This window comes from Mycteria americana, chromosome 12 (assembly GCF_035582795.1).
Source record: "Mycteria americana isolate JAX WOST 10 ecotype Jacksonville Zoo and Gardens chromosome 12, USCA_MyAme_1.0, whole genome shotgun sequence".
In the NCBI taxonomy this organism is placed as follows: domain Eukaryota; kingdom Metazoa; phylum Chordata; class Aves; order Ciconiiformes; family Ciconiidae; genus Mycteria; species Mycteria americana.
In genome coordinates this window covers 5200673-5220912 of record NC_134376.1, presented here as the reverse complement: position 1 = coordinate 5220912, position 20240 = coordinate 5200673, and the positions used below count along the sequence as shown (strand labels likewise).

Here is a 20240-nt window from a genome sequence, read left to right as displayed (position 1 = left end):
GAAGACTGTGCAATGAAATGTACTCAAGAAAGAGAAGTTCAGTCCTCCAAAGTTATAAATGCCAATTGTAATCCACAAAGGTGATTTAGAAAAGAAAATAAAACTTACTATTCCATCGACCATTTTCCATTTTTATCTTTTCTTTGAAATTTATTTGCATTTCAAGAAGTGGTAAAGTACACCTTTTCAAATATGAAATATTCCTCACAAAATTACGCCTTATAGTCCTCTAACTGTGCTTTCTGATTATCAGAAACTATAGACGTTGGCTAAATGTATCAAATATGGCTCATTAATTTCAGGCATCTATTCATGTTTATGAGCCTGAAGTCAATACAAGCAGCATGATTTACACAGATACTGAGTAAGGCCTAGAATTTTAACGTGCTTATATAAGCCACAAGATAAGGATTTTTGGACAAAATAAAATTTTCATAAGCGCTTTAAAGCTTTAGATCCCTAAGCCGTTAAGGCGATTTCAAAAATTGTTTTAAAATTTCAAAGTCATTTGCCAAAAATGAATTTTTTAAGTCCTTATTTAGGTACCTACACATAAGGTACTCCACTCTAAAAAAAATATTGATCACCCAGAAGATCCACCGAGATGAATGAAACCTGGAAGAACTGAGCACATCTGACACACATGCTACTTTAAATGCATGAAAATGTCTTCAGGAGTCTAGCTTTTGGGAACCAGGTGTTGAAAATTGTAGTCATCATCTTTACAACCATTTTCTATTCTTTCTGTAGTTCCAGAACTACTTGAATCATTCACGGTGCGGATATCCCCAAATCACCGAACGCTGTAATACTCCTAGCCTGTTAGGAAAGGCTGGGCGATGGGATGCTGGGGGGCTGTGGGAGAGGAAGGAGGATTCCCCCCCACCCCTTATCCCAGTAACCTCCCCAGCCAGCGGGATCTTTAAAGGAACCCCAAAATGAGATAAAGCATTTCCCTCGGAGTAGCACTGGAAGTACTTTCCTTCCTTCAGCTTGCTTCCAGCAGCAGAGACTGTCCAGGCTGGTCAGAGCGGCCCAGAGAGAGACAAAAGACTCACGTCGTACAAATAATCATTCGCACTAATTTTGGCAGTGTTCAGTCGCAGACATTGAGAACTGCAATACCTCCACGGTACCAGTATATCCCTCATCACTAGTGAGTATTATACACATCCCTCCAGTTATCATAGTAACAGGGTATATCCATCTGTTCAGCGTCAGAGCTGACAGTAGTTTAACAGCGTTGCGTGTTTTTTACAACCAGATTAAGATGGCTTTGGCAGCCAAGCATACTTTGATTCCAAATAGACACAACTTCCAACGAGAGCTCATCCACGTTTAAATTTTCTAGCTTCTAGCATGGCCAGCGGATGCTCCGGAAACTGTGACTATGGTCACCATTGCTCCGGATTTTCACGGTGTTCATAGCGGCTGCATCACCAACCTCAAGAAATACACTACTTACTATACCTCGGTGCTGTGTTTCACCACGCCTGGCGATGGACCGCGAAGCACACCCCAGCTCCTGCGCACCCTCGAAGACAGTGAGTAGTCAGCACTGGGAGAGAATCTCAGCGCTCGCGTTTTGTTTGGATGGATATAAAAGCCAGAATTTTCAAATCTGGGCGCTTAAAATTAGACCTCAGGTTCACAATCAGTTTGCAGTCTCTTGTCAAGTTACTTTGCGTCAGACAATGACCTCAGCCAGTTGTCCATGTGTGTTCTTTTAGCCTGTGGCAAATGAATGATATTTGATTTTTTTTTTCATTATGGAGTAAACCTGGATGAATTTTTTTTTACATTGGTCAGAAGCTGAAAGCTTCATAGTCCAGTTGAGCTAACATCCAACTTGTTGTTCATGTCTGTGAACCCTTATGCTCTTAAATCCATGTTCAGGCGTCTGAACAAATATGAATAGATCTTCTTAGGAACTGAGCACTGGGACTTCCTGTGGAGGTCAATGATTAATTTACGATTGTTTCCTTCTGTTATTCAATATATTGAAAATGTCTGTATCTATATTATATTGCGAGTGTTTGTATAAAAGAACCAGGATCGGTAACAATGCGGTAACTTTTATTCTGCAAAACTGGAGTCAGGATGAAATGAAATGAGCTAGATAGTTCACCGTATAAATTATTTCCTGCTTCAGAAAATGTTTTGGCCTCTGTGGCCCCTTGGAAGTGTTTGCTCAAGACATATTTGGGACTAACAAGTCTAGCGTGTGTTTGATGCAGGTAACAACTAAATTTCAGTGGCCCTCGTAGCTGTGTGTCCACGGTGATCTTGGCTCTGGCCAGCGCTTCAGTATCTTCCTGTCACGGAGCATCATAAACACTGTTGCACATTTACAGATCCAAATCAGAATAAAAAAATGCCTAATACATCCATTAAGGTATTGTTTTTAGAAATACTACTTTGCCTTAATAGGGATCTTTTAGGTTAGTCAGTGTTCCCGTAAAGAAAAATCTGATTATCATTAACAGTCACAGAAGTGAGGCTCAAAGTGCTAATCCAATTTTTCATCAGATACTCTTGAAAGAACGTGAAGAAAATGAAATACTTTCCCATGGCTTTTCCTTTTGTGGTTAGTCTCAGCTATATGCTAGACCCGTGCCCCAAAAGCAGTTTGTAGACTTAAACCTTTGCTTGCTAGAAGATCCCAGAGCAATTTAACTACCAGAAATCTATGTGAACCATTAATATGAAGTCATACATGTTTATCTGGGGTTAAAGCAGAAGGCATGGAGGAAAGAAACACGCATTAGGTTCTTGTGTGTAGTGTTAACTTTTTTGCCTGTTTTCCTAAGGAAAAGAAGCTTTTGACAGTGATGATTTGTAAATGTATTTGACTGTCTGTCTTAGGCCCATCTGTCTTTCTCCTTCCAACGACATTTGAACCTTGTGGCTAAGTTCAGTGAGTACAGAAGAGTAAGAAACCAAAGATAAGAGACTCCTAAGATTTCACAAAAACTAATCAGCTAGGAAGAGGAAAGAGACTCTTAATGTTTCCGCTGAAGGAAAGGCCGCAGAAATGAGCCCTAAAGACTTTGTGCAAAGTGGGAGAAAGGGCACAGTCAAGGCACTGGGAGTATCTCAGGGAAATGCTGGGGTCACATGCCATTTTAAACACAAGAAAATTCCATCATGAAACATAAAACAAGAGAAAGGCAGACCTGTATTTTGTAAAACATTTAAAACATTTCTTGGTGTATGCACCTGGATGCTACAAGGAGCTTCAGCAGTAGAGGTGAGCAGGATTTTTTTTTTTTTTAATTTTATTTTATTTTTTTATCCTTCAGAATTGCTTCCCTTGGTTTTTCATGGTGACTGAGAAGTTAAGTGCAGGATGGTATAATGCATCCTTGCAGAGAACTCGTTGCATCTAAGTTGCTTCAGGGTTTATGTGGTGGGAGAAAAGATTCAAAAGGACTGTCATTCATGTTCTCAGGTGATAATTTTCTGTCTGTAAAGCAAGGTTAGGCAATCATTTAGAAAAAAAATAGTGCAAACAGATCTGTTTGCTGATGAACTGTAGGTCAAATAAAATATGGCATCCAGTCAGAAGCAATGTGTCCTGGCTTGGAGTAACCTGCACCTGGTTTTCATTATGACATTAAAATTGGACTGCAACTGCAGGAGCTAATTGGAGTAAAGCTTTGCGAGTGTGCGCTTTGCACGTCTGCAGATACGTGGTCCCGAATAGGGCATAATTGCTGTGCTCTTGTTGGGTGTTCCTGAGATCGCTACCAGATCAGCAATTCTTTCTGTAATGCTTTGACTACTAGATAGCACAGAATGGGTTTGGAAATTTTCCTCACTAGGATTGCAGAATTGCAAATGTGGATGTAGCTGACCTACTGGTAGGCTTTTTTTTTTTTTTTTTTTAATCATAGCTCGAGGGGAATGAGAAACTGGACTAAAGTGAAAAGGAAACAAAATATGAAATTGCAGACGAGAAATTGCCAACTGATGTCAGTGGAGCTGGAGGATACTCGGGCAGGGATCCAATGACAGAAGCACAGTGAATATAAAGTGAACAAAAACTCCTTTTTCCAGTACATCGGTTGAAGACAGAACAGCAGTTGGATCAAAAATCAGTCAGGATGTCTTCCTTGAAGATCAAAATTGAGGGAGGATGGCATATTCTTGACAGTCATTCCATTTTATGCTCTTTCATTGCACACTAGGGAGCTGAAATTTTTAAGAGCTCTTGAGCTACATCATAAAAATCCTTTAAAAGTTTCACACACTTGTATTCATTTTAAAGAAGACAGTTGCCATTATGTTGGACATTTTTAGAGTTGTTTTGAGAGAATCTATCCAAGCAGTGGCTTGGTGACTGTCCTTGCTTTGCCCTTGCATAGCCAAAAGGCTCTTTCCAGGTGAGGGGGGTGCTGGTGGTGTTGCTACAGACCGAAGGCTGGCTAAGCGACGCACAGCAGCACGGGTAAATGCCGCACGCCGTCGTTGAAGGAAAACAGCAAACGCAATCGCTTCCAGGATTGCCAGCTTGATTGTCCTAATTAGATTAGATCAAGAAGAGAGCCAGAGAACAAGTTGCATGCAAGTCTCCTGCTGCCACTCTCTTTAGTTCTCTGCACAGTTAGGATGACGACTGGATAACATAATTTATGTGATGATAGCCAGAGTGCTTCTTAACACCTTGCGTTCTCCCCTGCAGCTCTCACTGATGTTTCCAGCAGGCTTCCCTTGGCCCCAGCGCAGTGTTTTATTTCTTCAGCCCTAACCTTGCCACATGAATCAGACCAAAAGTACGTGGGGTTCTCCTGTTAACAGATTTCCTTTTCTCATTGCCAGAGCCAGGAGCGGTGGGACACCTGAGTTTCACTGAGATTCTGGACACGTCTCTCAAGGTCAGCTGGCAAGAACCTGTAGAGAAAAATGGCATAATTACAGGCAAGTATCAGCTGCGGTCTCCTTTTTTTTGTTGTTTTGTGGTTTGTTTTTTTTTTTAAGCGTGTGTATCATTGCAGTGGAAAAATGTTTGCATAATAGAGCATTTAGGGAGAACTGGCTACTGCGAGTGCTGGTTTCCTGGTCCCTCTCTTGGGTAATTGAAATGTCAGCTAGGGCAGGTTATAGAAAGTACGGGTCCAATTACTGGCAGCTCATGATTGTGGTCACTGAAAAGGCAGTCTGTAGTAGAAATCAGCTCCCCATGGAGTTTCTGGTCTTGTTAAATCTTCCGTGACCCCCACCTGTGTTACTAAATTTCTGAAACTTTGTGAGACAGTGTTTGGCCTTTGCCCCAAAGGTGGGGGGTTCCTACATGGAGTTTACAGCTGCAAAATCTGGATTGGCATTGCTAAGATTTGCAATCAAGATCAAGCCTGAAATCAGCGGTATCCTTCATCTGTGATCAAGTGGTCTGGCTGTGGACTGCGTGACAGAATTTGCATGTCATTACTTAATTTTGTGTAAACCATCACAAGGGTTCAGAACTCTCTTGTTTCTCTTTGATGAGCTTGCCATTTGACAAGCTATTTATCTATTTACTGTACGCCAGTGTAGACACAGCATCAGCAACTTCATTATTTTTCATAAAGGAAGCTATAAATAGTTGAGAAAAACTCTAGTTCTTATCAACAGAGGCAATATTGTTTTCAGATGGGAAACTATTACAGCTGCACAGGATGGACATTCCATTTAACAAAGGCTTTCAAGGTTTTGAAGTGCAAGAAAGCTCCCAAATTTTAAATTACTGGAGCTAAAAATCATAGTTGGGAAGGAAGAAGATCATTTCACATGGATCAAAATATTTTGTTTTGGGAGCATTGACATTGAAATATCTAGGTTTTATTTTAAAAAAATATATTATAATTAGTAAAAATTAAATACATTTCAGGAGTTTAAAAAAAATCAGACTTTCTGGCCCCTGAACATTGAAATGTTATATCAGTCTAATTTCCTGAAGCATTTTAACTTTGACAGGTCTAATGATTTTCATAGGACTTGCCCTTGTCAGTGTTTTCTCTGCGTATCTGTAACGTGCACCATTTGTACATGTGTCTTCTGTGCTGTTTACAGCGTATGTGGAGTCCTTATGCAGATCATCTTATGCCTTTATACCATAGTAGCCTTCCTGAAACATGCATTGATTAAGTGGTTCGAGAACAGAAACTAATGACTTCTGAAAGCAGAGCAGTATTGATTCAGAGAAGATGGCCAAAGCCTTCAAGCCCGAGTGCTTAAATTTAGGTACCTAAATCCAAGCCTAGCTATCTAAGTAAGATGATGTAACACTCAGCCTTGTTAAGCGCACGTTGGCAGCGCTGTGCTTAGTGTTGCAGAATTGCTTTGCTAGAAACAAGCTGCTGCCTCCCAGAATGGGTTGAAACCTGGTGGAGCATGATGATGGACAGCGTTATATTTGGGGCAAACTGTTTCAGAAAGATTTAACTCAAGAAGCTCTATTGTTCATGAAGAAACACCAGTGTAAATACGTCCAGCAAAGTTTATAAAGAAAAAGAAATGTCCTTAATGATGCAAATAGCATTTGGGCTAGCAAAGTTGTTCATGCCCTGACTACATCAAGGTTTATAGAGGGCTGCTTGGGGGATCTGAGTGCTTAGGGAGGCAATTTTTCATCATTTCTGCTCACTGATATCTTTACTGGACCTTCTGGTTCCATGCACGAGAGCTGGGAGGAGGAAAGCAGAGAGGGTGGCACCTGGCAGCCAGCCTGCGCTGGGAAATTGCCCATTACTCTTGCTGTAAATTTCAGTATCTTCCTCGTTCTCTCAGTAAACGTTGATTTATGAGGACCTGGATGCAGACGGACAGTTTGTGATTGGGTGTACTGCTCTCTTGTAGAGAATTTACTCCAGATCAACAGAAAATTATTTCTGAAACTCCTCTGGTCATTAGTTTCCGTTAGGCAGCATTTTGTGGAGAGGGTGTAGTGCCAAAGCATACGGGAAGGCTCTGTGGCACCTTTCCTATTCTCACTTACGCTGAAGCCAGAGGAAACACTCGGCCCCGGCCGGCTGGACTCCCCCGTGCACATTTCTGGCAGTGCTCCCGTCTGTAAAACAGAGCGCGCGTTTTTACCGACCACACGTCCTAAAGTTCTGCCCATCTGTCAGTCATTGTGGCTGAAGTGCTCCTGGGGGGTACGGTGGATGTTGTTCCTTTCCTTAGCATTTTTTCATCTATTTTTGTTATGCATGATTACATGTGGCTTTGTGTCTGCTCAGTACGTACGTATGTATTTTCTGTTTGCATTTTTTTATACGACTAGAATTTAACTATACTTTCGGGAGTGAAATAGCCACCAGTAAATGCTGCCTCTTTGCCTTTTGTTCAATTTGCATGTGAACTCAGGATATTTTTTCTGGTGAACGTTTTTTCAGTAAATAAATACATAGAGACTATGTGCCTAATGGGTGGGAAAGCTGGGTCTCATCCCTATAGTCACAAGGGAGAAAACATAAAATGTCCAAAGAATAACGACCAACATTTGATCTATATCTAAAGCTTATCCAGATGGGAGAGAAGATATCTCGATCACTTAAGATTCCCTAGTGCATGGTGGATGAAACTTTCTATTGTTCGTAAGCAAGAAATGGATAGGGAGAGCTTTAAAAGTCCCCTGCTTATCTTCTGGTTATTTATTGCTTTGAGCAACCCGTTTTGTTTTATTCTGAGGTGATACTGCTTGATCCCCCCTGCCAGCCCATGCGCAGGGTTCAAAGCAGGCGCAGCAGGGTCGTCCCCAGCTCCCAGGCAGACAGATGAGCCGTGGCGTGGCCTTTGCCCAGCTCCTGCTCCGTCCACGGCTGCGCACGGACGTTCCGCTGGCCGGGGACACGGCTGCTAGTTTTGTGTCCTCTGTTGGGAAGTGTGGAGAGGCACAACTGCACCTTCTGCAGACTCCTCCTCATTCTTCCACCTTGCCCTGGCTGGAGCAAACAGTACCCACGGCTTTTGGAAGAAAGGGGTGTTTGTGATGGTCGTTCTGTTTGCAACTCCTTCGTGCTTCTTCACTGAGCATCAAATAGAGTGGACAGTCATCCCCCACCTTTCTGTTCACCCTCTATTAATAAAGGCAACAGAGTCCTTAAATTTTGTCAAAATCTTCATACAGATTATAATCTTGCCTGTACTGCATAAACTCTGATGGCTGGTAAATGATTATCGAGCCTTTTCAGAGAGCATCAAAACACCACAGTGTCTCTGAGATATTGGTAAATTACTGACTTAATTAATTCCCATTTTAAATTCCCTTACCTAAAACTGGCTCCAGATGAGCATTCAGGAGTTTTTCCCCTTCCCCTAGGTAGTGCGTAGTCAGACAAGCGGTTGCGACGTAGCTGGAATTGTTGAAGTATCGCCTCTCTTTAGCACTGCCCCCTTACCTGAACATAATTAGTGACTATGTGAGTACCCCGAGCCCATTTTCATGCAAAATTAGATTAACGTGAATCTCTGTCAGTGATGGCAGCTAGCACCGGAGGAAGGATAACATCTCACACCTCTCAAACTCTCGCAGAAATACTTGTCTCACCATGCTGGTAGTTCATGAGGTGATGTTTCCTTGTTGATTAATACCATAAGGTATTTTGCTATGCCAATTTGTATATGTTAATCAGCTTGTCATGGGTTTGGTTTTTTGGTGGTTGGGTTTTTTTTCTTTTTTTTTTAAAAAAAGAAAAAAAAACCTCAAGCCCCCCAGCTGGTCTGAATTCCTCATCTTAGATGATGGGAACAGGAACCCGGTAGGGAGTTTCTCTAGCCAGCTTGCCTCATGCATGGTTCGCTCAGTGGGGTTCCTTTCTGTTAGTCCTTTTCACTCACTTCCATTTCACAGGCATTCAAGAGCTATGTGTATTTTTTTTTTTTTTTCCCCCTGAGTCAAATCACAAAGAAAGCTGCAATCAAGCAAACTTTTCAGACACGCTCTCTGGAGACTGGCACAGTAAGGTTCAAATGGGTTCAAACGAGAATAAAGTGGGACTGGGCAGGAGGAGGACAAGCAGATTTGGAGGTAAAATTGAGCAAATCAGACAGCAGAAAGTTTCAAAAGTTCTTGGAAGGCAAATGATTATAAAAGTGATAAAAAGAAAAGCCTGGTTATGATAGAAGAAGAATGTGGAGGTCAAGGTGAGTGCAGTTTTGGACAATACATTGCCCACACTGTGGTTTCGAAAGAAAGGATAACGATTCACCCTGCTAAAGGATTTGTGCGAGGAACAAGCAGTGGGGAATAGAGGTTTTTCAGTTCCTAGAAGATTCCCACAATGTTCCTGCCTGATGGTTATTGTCGGATTTGTAAGTATTTCTAGATATACAGCAGCGAAGGTTACTTCAGCCTGGAAAGGGAGTAGGCCTAATAAGTACATATAGATTTTTAATTAGATATTCTAGCTGGTGAGAAAATATTGTATTTTCCAGTGTTTCTTCCTATTCGTTTCATAGAGTTCACGAAATGAAAGTCCACCCTTCTGTGAGATTATCCCCAGGTTTCCTAGCTGTTTCATAGCAAGCACTGTGTAGTCACAGAAAAAGAGACAGACTGTTGAGACTCCATGTCCTCCCCCATCTGTAATCTGATGGGCAGATGATACCCCACGGGCTACCTGCATCAATTGCTTATCGGAAATAACAATACTTGAGTATTTTAGCCAGTGTTTACTTCAACTTTTTTTTTTTTTTTTCTGCTTATAAAAGGTGACCATAATGGAGTAGAGTAGGAAACAAGTCATACCACCATTGACCACAAGCAAATCTTGCAGGAGCAGGAATTTACCGGTCCCTGGGTTATTGTATAACTGTGCTTTAGAAGAAAAACCAGACCCACCACTGCTACGGCCCCCTGACTCCTGTGTAATTGTTTTTCAGGGTACCAGATCTCCTGGGAGGTGTATGGCAGGAATGAATCTCGTCTTGCCCGCACGCTACCCAACACGACGCTGGAGTACAAGATCACGGGGCTGTCATCTCTCACCACCTACACAATCGAGGTGGCAGCGGTGACCGCGAAAGGGAGCGGATGGGTCACGTCCTCCACCATCTCTTCTGGTGTGCCCCCAGGTTGGTAAAACTCCATGAAACAAATTAAAATGGGCTGATTCTTCGTGTTTCTATGTTCCAAAGATCACAAATTAATTCGGTTCAGTAATAATAAAAATGGTTTTATTTATAAAGCACTGGAATTCTTTACCACATAATTTAAATTTAATTTTTAGAACAGTTTAAAACATTAACATGAACACACTTGCAATCTGAAATCACCAGAAAGTTGAGGCTGTTTAATACAAACACAAAAAAAAGTTGTAGGGATGGCAGAAGGAATAGACAAAGTAATAAAGTGGATACAATACAGAATCTCCTGACATTTACCAAGTAACATAAGAATGAAGCCTGAATCAATTCAAAAAGTGTTGCTTTGGGGGAAAAATAGTCTGGATGCTGTTAAAAGGGAAAGACTTTTCCATTTATAAGTAATATAGCTTATCTCACCTATGAGAGGACATTTGTCTAACGAAACGAAAATCTTAGTTACAAGATTTGGGAGTTGTGGCCTGAGAAAGACTTGGGAGGGGGTACTGCATTGTCTGAGTTACCGTTTGGGCACCTGTCAATTTGGCCTTTTTGCATTTTGTTTTTAAAATTCTGCACTCTCCCTCATCCAGTATAGAAAGCAAACTAAAAAGCCAATTCTTACCTCAAACAAGCAGTTTCAGTTAATTTATAGGTTGTACAAGGAGAATTTTCCAAAGTGGAGCAGTTAGTGTACGTCACTGATAATCCAGTTTTTCCCTTTTCCGGTATTTTTTCACTTTTCTGTGTGTCTTGAAGTATGCTTGCCTTTCTTTTCCCTAATCATAGGTAATTGTGACAAGCTGTAGACTAGATCAATGCCATGCTCCCTGTTGTTAGCCAGATAACAGCATTATCCTACTTGGGCAGGGTTAGTTTATCGATCATAGTTCCCACAAACGTGAAGTAAGAATCAAGAAATATTGTGTATTCATGCATACGTGAAATATATGCCAAAAAGCTGCCCATTTTTTGCCTGTTGTATTTGCACATAGTACAACATTATGAATGATTACTGATTATAATACTAATTTCCATTACTTACAAATGCAGGTACTATTGGGAATTTATTCTAAACAATCTATATTTAATCTCTTTCCTGGGCTTGCTTTTGTTGATAGTTCAGAATAATATTAAAAACGTAAATGCTGCTGTAAGCTTGACTGATGTGAGGCAAAGATCTGATTGGGGCTGCAGATTTTTTCCCATTAGAAGGTCACCCTCTTTATTTGCAACAGAAATTTTTAAAAATCTATCTACTTTATTCAGGCATCAGAAATGCCCTCTAAACCCATCTATTATAGGTCAATACAAGAATCGCAAAATCTTTGCCATACACTACCCCAAAAATTGATACTTTTTCTGTTGTTAATATATTCAAGTTGTACGTACTTTAAGAAGTAAGTAAAAATTCTTGCCATTTAATTTTGGAGACACAGAAGTACAGGGGAATTAGGTGACGTGGCAAGTGACTGGCAGATCTGGAGCTGGGAAGGACCTTCTCCCCGAGCCACCACGCTTTGTCGGTCACGCGACTTCTCTCAAATAGTAGCTGTAATTCTGTCGACGGGCTCTTTCTTTTCTCGTTTGATCTGTAAAACTGTGGTGCATGCTCAGAGCGGCAGAAATAGTAATGCTGTATGTAATACTCTGCCAAAAAGAAAAAAATCCCCACAGCTATTTGCTCTGTTATAATTGTTACCACGGTATTTTATATGCTGAAACACTGAATGGCAACTTGTGTTACTGGGCCCTAGACGAAAAGTGTTTCCACCTCTCATTTACATTTCTATTTCTTCAGAACTTCCAGGTGCTCCATCCAACCTGGTGATTTCCAACATCAGCCCTCGCTCTGCCACGCTTCAGTTCCGGCCAGGGTACGATGGCAAAACCTCCATCTCCAAGTGGATAGTCGAAGGCCAGGTATGTCTCTGACAAAAAGCTCTTAATGAAGTTTCTGAGGGGTTAAAAAGGGTCTAAATAGTGAATTGCTGTTTGGATTACAGTTTTTGTTTCACTTTGGATCAAAGCTCTTCAGTAAATGGCCTGGCGGTAGCTGCTCAGGGGGTCCCCAGCTGTTCAGGGGGTTCCTGGAAAGGTTGGAATGCAAGGGAGCTCCAGAGGCTTAGCTGAAAAATGTCTGTGCGGTAGGCAGTGAGAAAAGGGTCACGTGAATGCTGTAACTTCTGTTCACAGGAACAAAAGAAAAATATGATCTATAATATATATATGTGAGAATGTTTATCCTTTAAATAATTCACATGGATTTTTGTAAAGCAGCTTTGCTTATGTTCAGAAGAACACCAGATGCATCATAAGCAACACATACAGCAGAGCTTAAGTCCACCCATTTATTTAAAAAAGGATTTGAAACCTGTGTTTAGGTTGTTAGGTGTATTCTCAAACCAGATGCATACCTGGAATGATTATCTCTGAGTCAGAAGTATAGGAAGAATTGCACTGAACAGTAAAGATACCATTATTCATGAGACTGAGTGTATTTTTCTGTCTTGTAATAGAACATACTGAGGTTTTCTATCCAGGCCTCTAGATATGAATAGGATGAATTCTCTTCTTCATCAGCTTTAAACAATATCCCTCTTTCTGCTGTCATTATGCCTTGGAGGAGTTATATATTCCTCATTTGTTCTCCTGACAGATGAGCTTTGCTTCTTCCTTTCCACCCACGGATCTTTATAAATAATATAATCTGTTTTTAAGACCAAATGTTGGACTTCTTAAATCACCGTCACCACTTAGACATGTTGATACAATCACTTCACTTGGTAATGAGATTGTTGTGAACAAGTTGGTACATTTTGTACCGTTTACATACACATTATTGCATATTACGGAATTAAACACTGAAATCCTATAATATGGTGGTTTGGCACATTCTGAGAAACATTTTTGTGCTGGAGCACCACATTGATATTGCTAGGAATTTGTTCATTCCGTGAGCTGCAGGACGCCATTGAAGTGAAATAAATTTGAATGCTTTAAAATTGCAATAATAATTACCATGAAGTTCATCTGCATCCTTGAAGAGCCCCGGGTACAAACAGTGGTTGAAGGGTTCTTGGTGTGCAGGGAGGGAAGGGAGGATCTTTCTTGTTCACAAACCCTCATCAACATCTCGTGCGTTGCCAGAATAGTTAAGGGGTTAATGGTTCTGATAGATCCTGGATCTAGGAATATTTGCTCCGTTTGGGGAAGGAGCACAGCCAACGTCTTTGCGGAGTTTGGGCAGTCTTTTCAGCACAGCTACTCTGCAAGGTTCTTCTGCACCGTACCTCACTGTTTAGCTTTGGCACAACAAGAAATGTTGTTCCAAGTGGATTTAATTTAAAAAAAAAAAAAAAAAATCTTGCTCACATGATTAACAAAAATCTTTTCAGGTGTGCAGAGAAATTGGTGACTCCTTAAGGATAGAGCAAATCCTGTTTCCAGGATGACAGCTGCATATAATCCTTTGTTCACAGCCCCTTTCTGCCAGCACTTCACTCAAACTCTTTCTCTCTTAAAGTGCGATTTCACAGCACCTTTAGCCAGTCTACACCAGCGCTCTCATTGTCCTGCTCCCGTTCCCTCTCCTCGTCCCCGTCACTCTGACCAAGACTTTCTTACTCCTGCCTTCCGCATGCACTGCTGCTGGCGTGATCATACCCAGAGCTGCTATGAGACTTGGTCCAGCCAAGAACAAATGAGTTTCAGACAGATCAGTTCCCTGCATGGGCCGTGTGTGTGATCAGAAGAGCACCATGCAAGGGGAGGGGATGAGAACGCGGGAGTGGGAGCAGAGACGGGAGTGGGAGGTAGTGGGAGCAGGAATGCCTCCGTCCTGACTTGGATCTAAGCTGCTGTGGACCTGCCCTCTGGAGTTCACGGGTTTTTCTGCCTACCTTTTAAAGACACACAAGCTTTCACAAAACAGCTGCCAGTGACACCGCAGTGTTCTCTTATGCCTTTCATGTAGTCTGTTCTAAGCAGTGATATGTCTGTGCTGGGATGCAGACTGCTGTTGCAACATCTGTATTTTAGCATAGACAACCATAATTGTTCCTTAGGACTATGTTAGATTGAAGGGCAGTGGTTATACCCAGCCTACAACAGTATTTTCTAGACAGAAATATAGGGAGGATTTTTTTCCTTCTGGATCTTTCATTCACTGGCCCATGTACAGATTTCAATAGCCCTGTTAAGTGTTTCATGCCTCAGCATTAAATTAAAAGCCACTTAAGGCATGGTTTTGCCCGCTATGATTTTAAAACACGTGGTATTGCGGAGTGATAGGATTACATTTAACTATAAACCACTAATCTATATGTTCTAGTGTACTTTTCAATTAATCACTTGAATTGGAGAATAGAGATTCTGTCCAAGCAGGTACAGGGACTACATATCCATCCATTTGCAAATTTTTTGAACATTAGCCTTTCTGAAAGTTTGCAACAAGGTGTAGAGTAGCTGAAAACAGCTAATAGCTTGGGGAAAAATATGTTGCAGTTTATTAAGACTTTGTGCAGCACGATCTCTCCTGGAAGGAGGAGAACCAGGTCAATGTCCCCACACAGGGCTGTTCCCTCTGGGCTGTACTTCTGCTGTCGGTGGGTTCAGGACAAAGCATGACCACAAATAGCTGGTACTGTCGTGCACTTCATCTACGTCCCCCTCTATTTGTACAGCTGAGAGACAGCTTTGCATTGGACATCCCTTATATATTGTGTCTTCTCTTCCATCTCTACTGGTAATATAGCCTTTACTGGGGATGTCTGAGTCCTTACAGACAAACTATTTTATATTCACGCACACAAACAAGCTGCCACCAACATATTTTTCTTCTTTGTTCCTTTATGTGGCACAAAGCTTCCTTGATAAGGGCAGGTCTAGCAAATGTCCCAAGTATTCTATTTTGGCTAAGTGCCATTTCTGAAGCCTGATACTTCATTAACAATTTGAAAGAAAAACACAGCTGGGAATTCCAGTTGACGTGAAATTTCATATATCTGGCCTTGGCTCCTGCTTTTTGTGCTGGGGTGTAAATTCACGGGAGCCACTGTGGAACTAATGCTCAATTATGTCAACAAACATGAGAGGAGAATCAGGTCTTTAAGATTTTAGTGTTGGTAGATACTGAAATATCAAGCGTTAAAAATCCCATTTCTGTGTTTCTAGTGAAGCTATATCCTGTACTGCTGAAGGGATTTCTTAAAAATCACTAGGCCTGTTTTTTCCGTCTTTCCATCTAGACTCAGAGGATTGGAGGGAACTAGATTTCCAAACAGAGAACTACAAAAAAGTACCAATGCCATTTAAAAAATATTTCTAAGATTGTTTTTCCATTACACACAGTATAATCTAAAGAGAAGAGGGTCTAATGTAATATAAAGGTTCTGCTGACACTTGTTCAGAAGGACCAGCGGTAACTGTCTTGTGGCATTGACGCTCACAGGTAACGTGTTCATCCCCAAAGAATTTCAGTAAATCCTTCCAATCATCCTCTGCTCTCAGATGCAGTTAGAGTGTATATATTGGAGATATTTTTTCTGGCAATTTGCAACCAAGAATGGCACTGAATCCCTGCTGTCGTTCCCGTGGTTTCGTGTTTGCACACTCTATCTGCTGCAATCCAGTTTCAGCTGATTTTTCTCGTGCTGGATTTTTCCTGGGGTTTTGTCAGGAGAAGTACATAAATGGCATCGTCGTGATTGTGCCTTGGTAGGTGCTTGGTCCACAGCACCAAGCTTTGCAGTGGCCGGTTAGAAATGCTGGGCTAACTTCTGCCGAGTTTGGTGTGTTTTTCTGGAGATTAATGTTATTGTGCAGACAGCTGAAGACCTGTGGAACAGTTGAAGGCCACTTCTGGAGAGGTATTGCAACTCATGGAGCCATGAGTATGTGGGCTAATATAGAGAGTTTTTGCTTAAAGCCTTTCTGCTGTTTTTAGAGAGATTTTGTACGAATATCATGGTGAGCGGTAACAGCAGTAAAACCTTTAAAGTATTATCGCCGTATTTGCTTGTAAAGCTCTGAGTTGGGAAAGACGTTGTAACTTTAACCATGAATTTATCTGGTTTTGTGGGTTAAGCCAGTGACCCAGATAGGATCCATCCGTTGTACGAGGCGATTCTCTTGGTGTCGTTTTTACTTCAGAGCTGGTAAATAAAGTGTCTGAAACTCTGACAATTTTATGCCTTTGCCAATCTTTAAATCAAAAATGGCTGAATCGATTTAAGGATTTTGTAAGAAAAAAAGTTGCACCCAGGCTGACATCCTGTGAACCAGATTTCTCCCAAAGCAATTTCAAATGTGTGAGTTATGGACCTCTATAATGAAACCTCTGACATATCTTGAACTATAGTACAACACAGGGTACCTCTATAATGTACAGAAACATTGTGTTTTCCTTTCCTGCAGCTAGTACTTCATAATGTTGGAAGCATTACTGTCTTATACAAAATATCACAGCAAATGATTTTTTCATTCCAAATTTTAATTATTTTTGGTTTCTTTTAAGTCAAAATTCTGCAACTTTGCTCATAAGGTGCATTCCATCAGAAAATGTTAAGTCACTTTATAAAATTTCTCCATTCCTTTTTAGAAATGGAGAAACTAATGCATAGAGAAGTACATCGCTTCCAGCATTGTTCTGACATCACTTCCAGCATTGTTCTGACATCACTTCCAGTATTGTTTTATACTGTCTCATTTCTGCCTTAATAAATGAATACATCCTTTTATTGAATGTAATGCTTGGGGAACAGCTGAGAGATGGGAATGACTATGTGCTAACTTGTGATGGCTGATGGTTGTCGAGAACCGTACGAAGTGTCTTGGTGGACACGGGTGCGTTGATTGTGGCAGCCCTGGGGCCTCCTGGGGATTGTGGCCTTATTGTACGGAGAACTGTTAAGATGCAGAGTGCATTTCTTAAGGAGTTTTTATGCCGACAGTCGCAGAAAAGCAGTTGGTGTTCTCGTCTGCCTCCTAAAACAATGCACACGTGAATATGAGTGCATCTGTCAACAAACATAATCCTTTTCTGAAGTTTGCATACACTGTTATCCAAAAAACAGCTACAAGAAAGAAGCCTCGAAATTAATTTTATTTTATGCAGAGTGGCTCATAGTGGACTCTCTTGCCCCTCAAAGGACTCTTTTATCCTTACCACTGCCCATAGTTCTTTTTGCCCCACGGGAATCCCTTTGTACTCTGATTCTTGAAACTGATATGTTTCCTCTGATCTGACATCAGAGTGTTTCAGCAACAATAATTTCCTTTTCCTTCAAGAGCCTGAAACTTGGAATCTACTGTAGATCTTGCAGAAGTTAAAAATATACAAGTCCATCACTGGAGGTTCTCTTCCAAGAAGCATTTCTGAGATTATTGCTAAATAAGTGAAACTTGTTTTGAGCAGCAGTGACCTAGAATTGCTTGGCCACATGAGTCAGAGGTCATGCAGAAGTCCCCAGGCTGTTCACGGAGCTGCCCTACAGCCGTTCACCCTTCAATCCTCTTACTTTGGAAAAAATCCCCACAGAAGCAGCACACTTAAATTATACGACTGGTTTCAGTAGAAGATCTAATCCTTTGAGCTAGTTTCCCAAATGCTGGCATCAGATCCTGGGACCATTACAAGGTATTATTCTAACTAAAGCAAATTCCCGATCTATTTTTCTTAAAATCTTTTGCTGAATCATAGAACTATACCTGTGGTGGATTTTTTTTTTTTTTTGCTGCCTCTCTGTCATTACCTTTTGGCAGAAAATTAGCCCAAAAGCGATTACTTGGGACTGTCTGTGCTGCGGTTTGCCCAGGGTCCCCCACCTCCCAATAGAAGTAGTGGCCACTTGTTTACCAGCTGGGTCCTGAGCTTGGGAACAACCAACGTGCCAGGCTGGGTTGGCATTTGCCAGTTCCTCCTAGGCTGCACCCATCGTTCCTAGCAGGGAGAGCATTCACAAGCAGAAAGCTGTCTCCTGGGATAGTTTCCGAGGGGCTTGCCATAGTTCTGGGCACTTAGAAGCATTCGCTGCTTCTCAATCAGTAAAAGATCCTTAGTATTTGCACTTCTGCAGCCAGCTGGTAAATACCTATCTGCAAACAGGCGGGGGGGGTTTTGGACACCTCTCAAGCTTGAGGCAATGTCAATTGTTCACAGCCCTGTGGGCCTCTGGGTCTGAACCATGTGGTCCTTAATGTGTATTAATGACCTGCCTGCTGCTGCATAACGATTGAAACCTGTGGTCTTTTTTTTTTTTTTTTTTTTTGCTATGCAAGAAATATTTTAAAAAGCTCTTACTGTTCTTAGAATACAAAAAGAAGACTAACTCACTACTGGAGATTATTTGCAGCCTCCAAAGCACTGTGGATTGTTGCTATACAATTACTGCAGCACTTTGAGGTGATGCTGTTAAGATTGCAAAAATAAGCATTTACTATAGACTTTCTACAGTATTAATCAAAAACTTTTTTAATAAAAAGTGTTCTGCTTCCTTGACTGAAATCAAGCCTCTCTTCCTTTTTTTGTTTATGTAGGGTTTTTTTTTAAATTCTCTTTATCATCTCTTTGTTCTCTGGGTTCAGTTTAGGGCTGTTCTGTTTTACCATGCAGACCTGTCTCAACTTGTTTCCTTTAAGCTTCTGCATCCATGGACTTTACTAAAATTTATGGAGCTCAGCTGGGACTGGGAATTTTAAAAGGCCCATAATCTTCACTGACATCTATTTTATATGTTGTTCGGTGTGTGGCAGTGTCCTTGATAACCAACAAGACTGAAAGGCCCATCAAGACCTGTGCAACCACATCCCTCCATGAAAGCGGTCCTCTGCCAGGAAGATCACAGAGGCTTCTTTTCACAGTGCAATGCAGAACTTACTTCTTTGGCCTAATTTTCCTTGTGTCATTTCTTCATGCACAAACATAAATATGCAGCACATCAAGTCCTGGGTGAGCAAAGAACTAAAACATCTATAAATAAATCAGGCTGCTTCTCCTGAAGGGAAAAAAAAAAAAGAGTAAATGAAACCTTAATTTTCTATTTGAAGTACTTGGGGTATGCTAGATACTTTGGGCTATGTTGCCTATTGAGTGCTTTGACAGTGTGTATGGCTGTAACTAGCATACAGAACTCGTAAGGGATCTGTTTAAAAAAGATTAAAGGATAGCTCTTTACACAGTGGGTTGTGAGCTTCTGGAACTTGTTGGCGCAGCAGTCCGTGGGAGTAGATAGTGTCAGTAGGTTAAAAAAAGATTAGGCATCTTCATGGATATTAAGTCTGTAAATAGACACTAAAGGGAATAGCTGCCTAGGTACCCTGTAACATCCTTCAGCCCGGGAGCGTGGATACCAGGGTAGGGTGAGGGGACTGGACTACGGGTTCTGCCCTTTGTGGTAGGGTTGAAGCACCAGAGTAAACGTGCGCAGTGCTAGGGAATTCTATCAGGGAGTCTTGTCTAAGGTCCCCTGTGTTTCAGCACTTGTGAATCTCCAAAGTGAAGCCCAGCCATCTGCCGCCTCTCTTCCGCTCCTTCTCCACACTCCTACTGTGGCTTTCACCCACACAACCCTGCCTACTGATGCTACCGTCTTCCAGGGCCCCAGGTCAGATTCTGGCCTTTCTATCATGCCTTGTTGACTTCCTTTTAAGTCCTGATTCATCTCCGTTTTATCTCCAGAAAGCTGTATGGAAAGTAATGCTCTCAATTCTCATCACCATTTTGTCCCTTCTAACACTGCCATAGCTGAGGGACTATGTTGGGCAACATGTTGTGATTAATTAATACAAAGGATTGCACATGGAAAAGTCTGGTCTAAGTGCAGACCAGCAGATGAGGTTAAAACGCTTTTGTTCTTTGACTTTGTTCTTGTTTCTCTGTCTTCATTTCTGTGGCATCTTGCCTTCATTGAGACTTATTTAGTATGCATCAGTTCCTGCAAGTTATTATCAAGGCTATTTTTCATTTTGTTATATTACTACTTGATACTTTTGTATCGTGGCAGCGAGACTGAACAGGGTATTAGCGCTCTCATGGTGTTTTTCTGGAATAGATCTTATCAGAGAATCCCAGTGAAGTCCCAACAGGTACAAGGAAACTTGGCTAACTTGGCTGTGTTGTCGCTTTACAAATAACCAGTGCCTTGTCATAGAAAAATTAATATTAACTGGATAAT

At 41.3% G+C, this 20240-nt stretch overlaps 1 protein-coding gene across 2 annotated transcripts in view; it reads left to right on the top strand.

Annotated features, from left to right (window-relative positions):
* SDK1 (sidekick cell adhesion molecule 1) overlaps positions 1-20240 on the top strand; it is a 430085-nt gene that overhangs the window by 322947 nt on the left and 86898 nt on the right. The window contains exons 20-23 of one of the 2 annotated variants that reach the window (XM_075515084.1): positions 1352-1544; positions 4822-4920; positions 9865-10056; positions 11867-11988. In XM_075515084.1, coding sequence (XP_075371199.1) covers positions 1352-1544; positions 4822-4920; positions 9865-10056; positions 11867-11988 — 606 coding nt within the window. Of the gene's footprint in view, positions 1-1351; positions 1545-4821; positions 4921-9864; positions 10057-11866; positions 11989-20240 lie in introns of those variants that run through there. The other variant, XM_075515081.1, reaches the window with a different exon arrangement.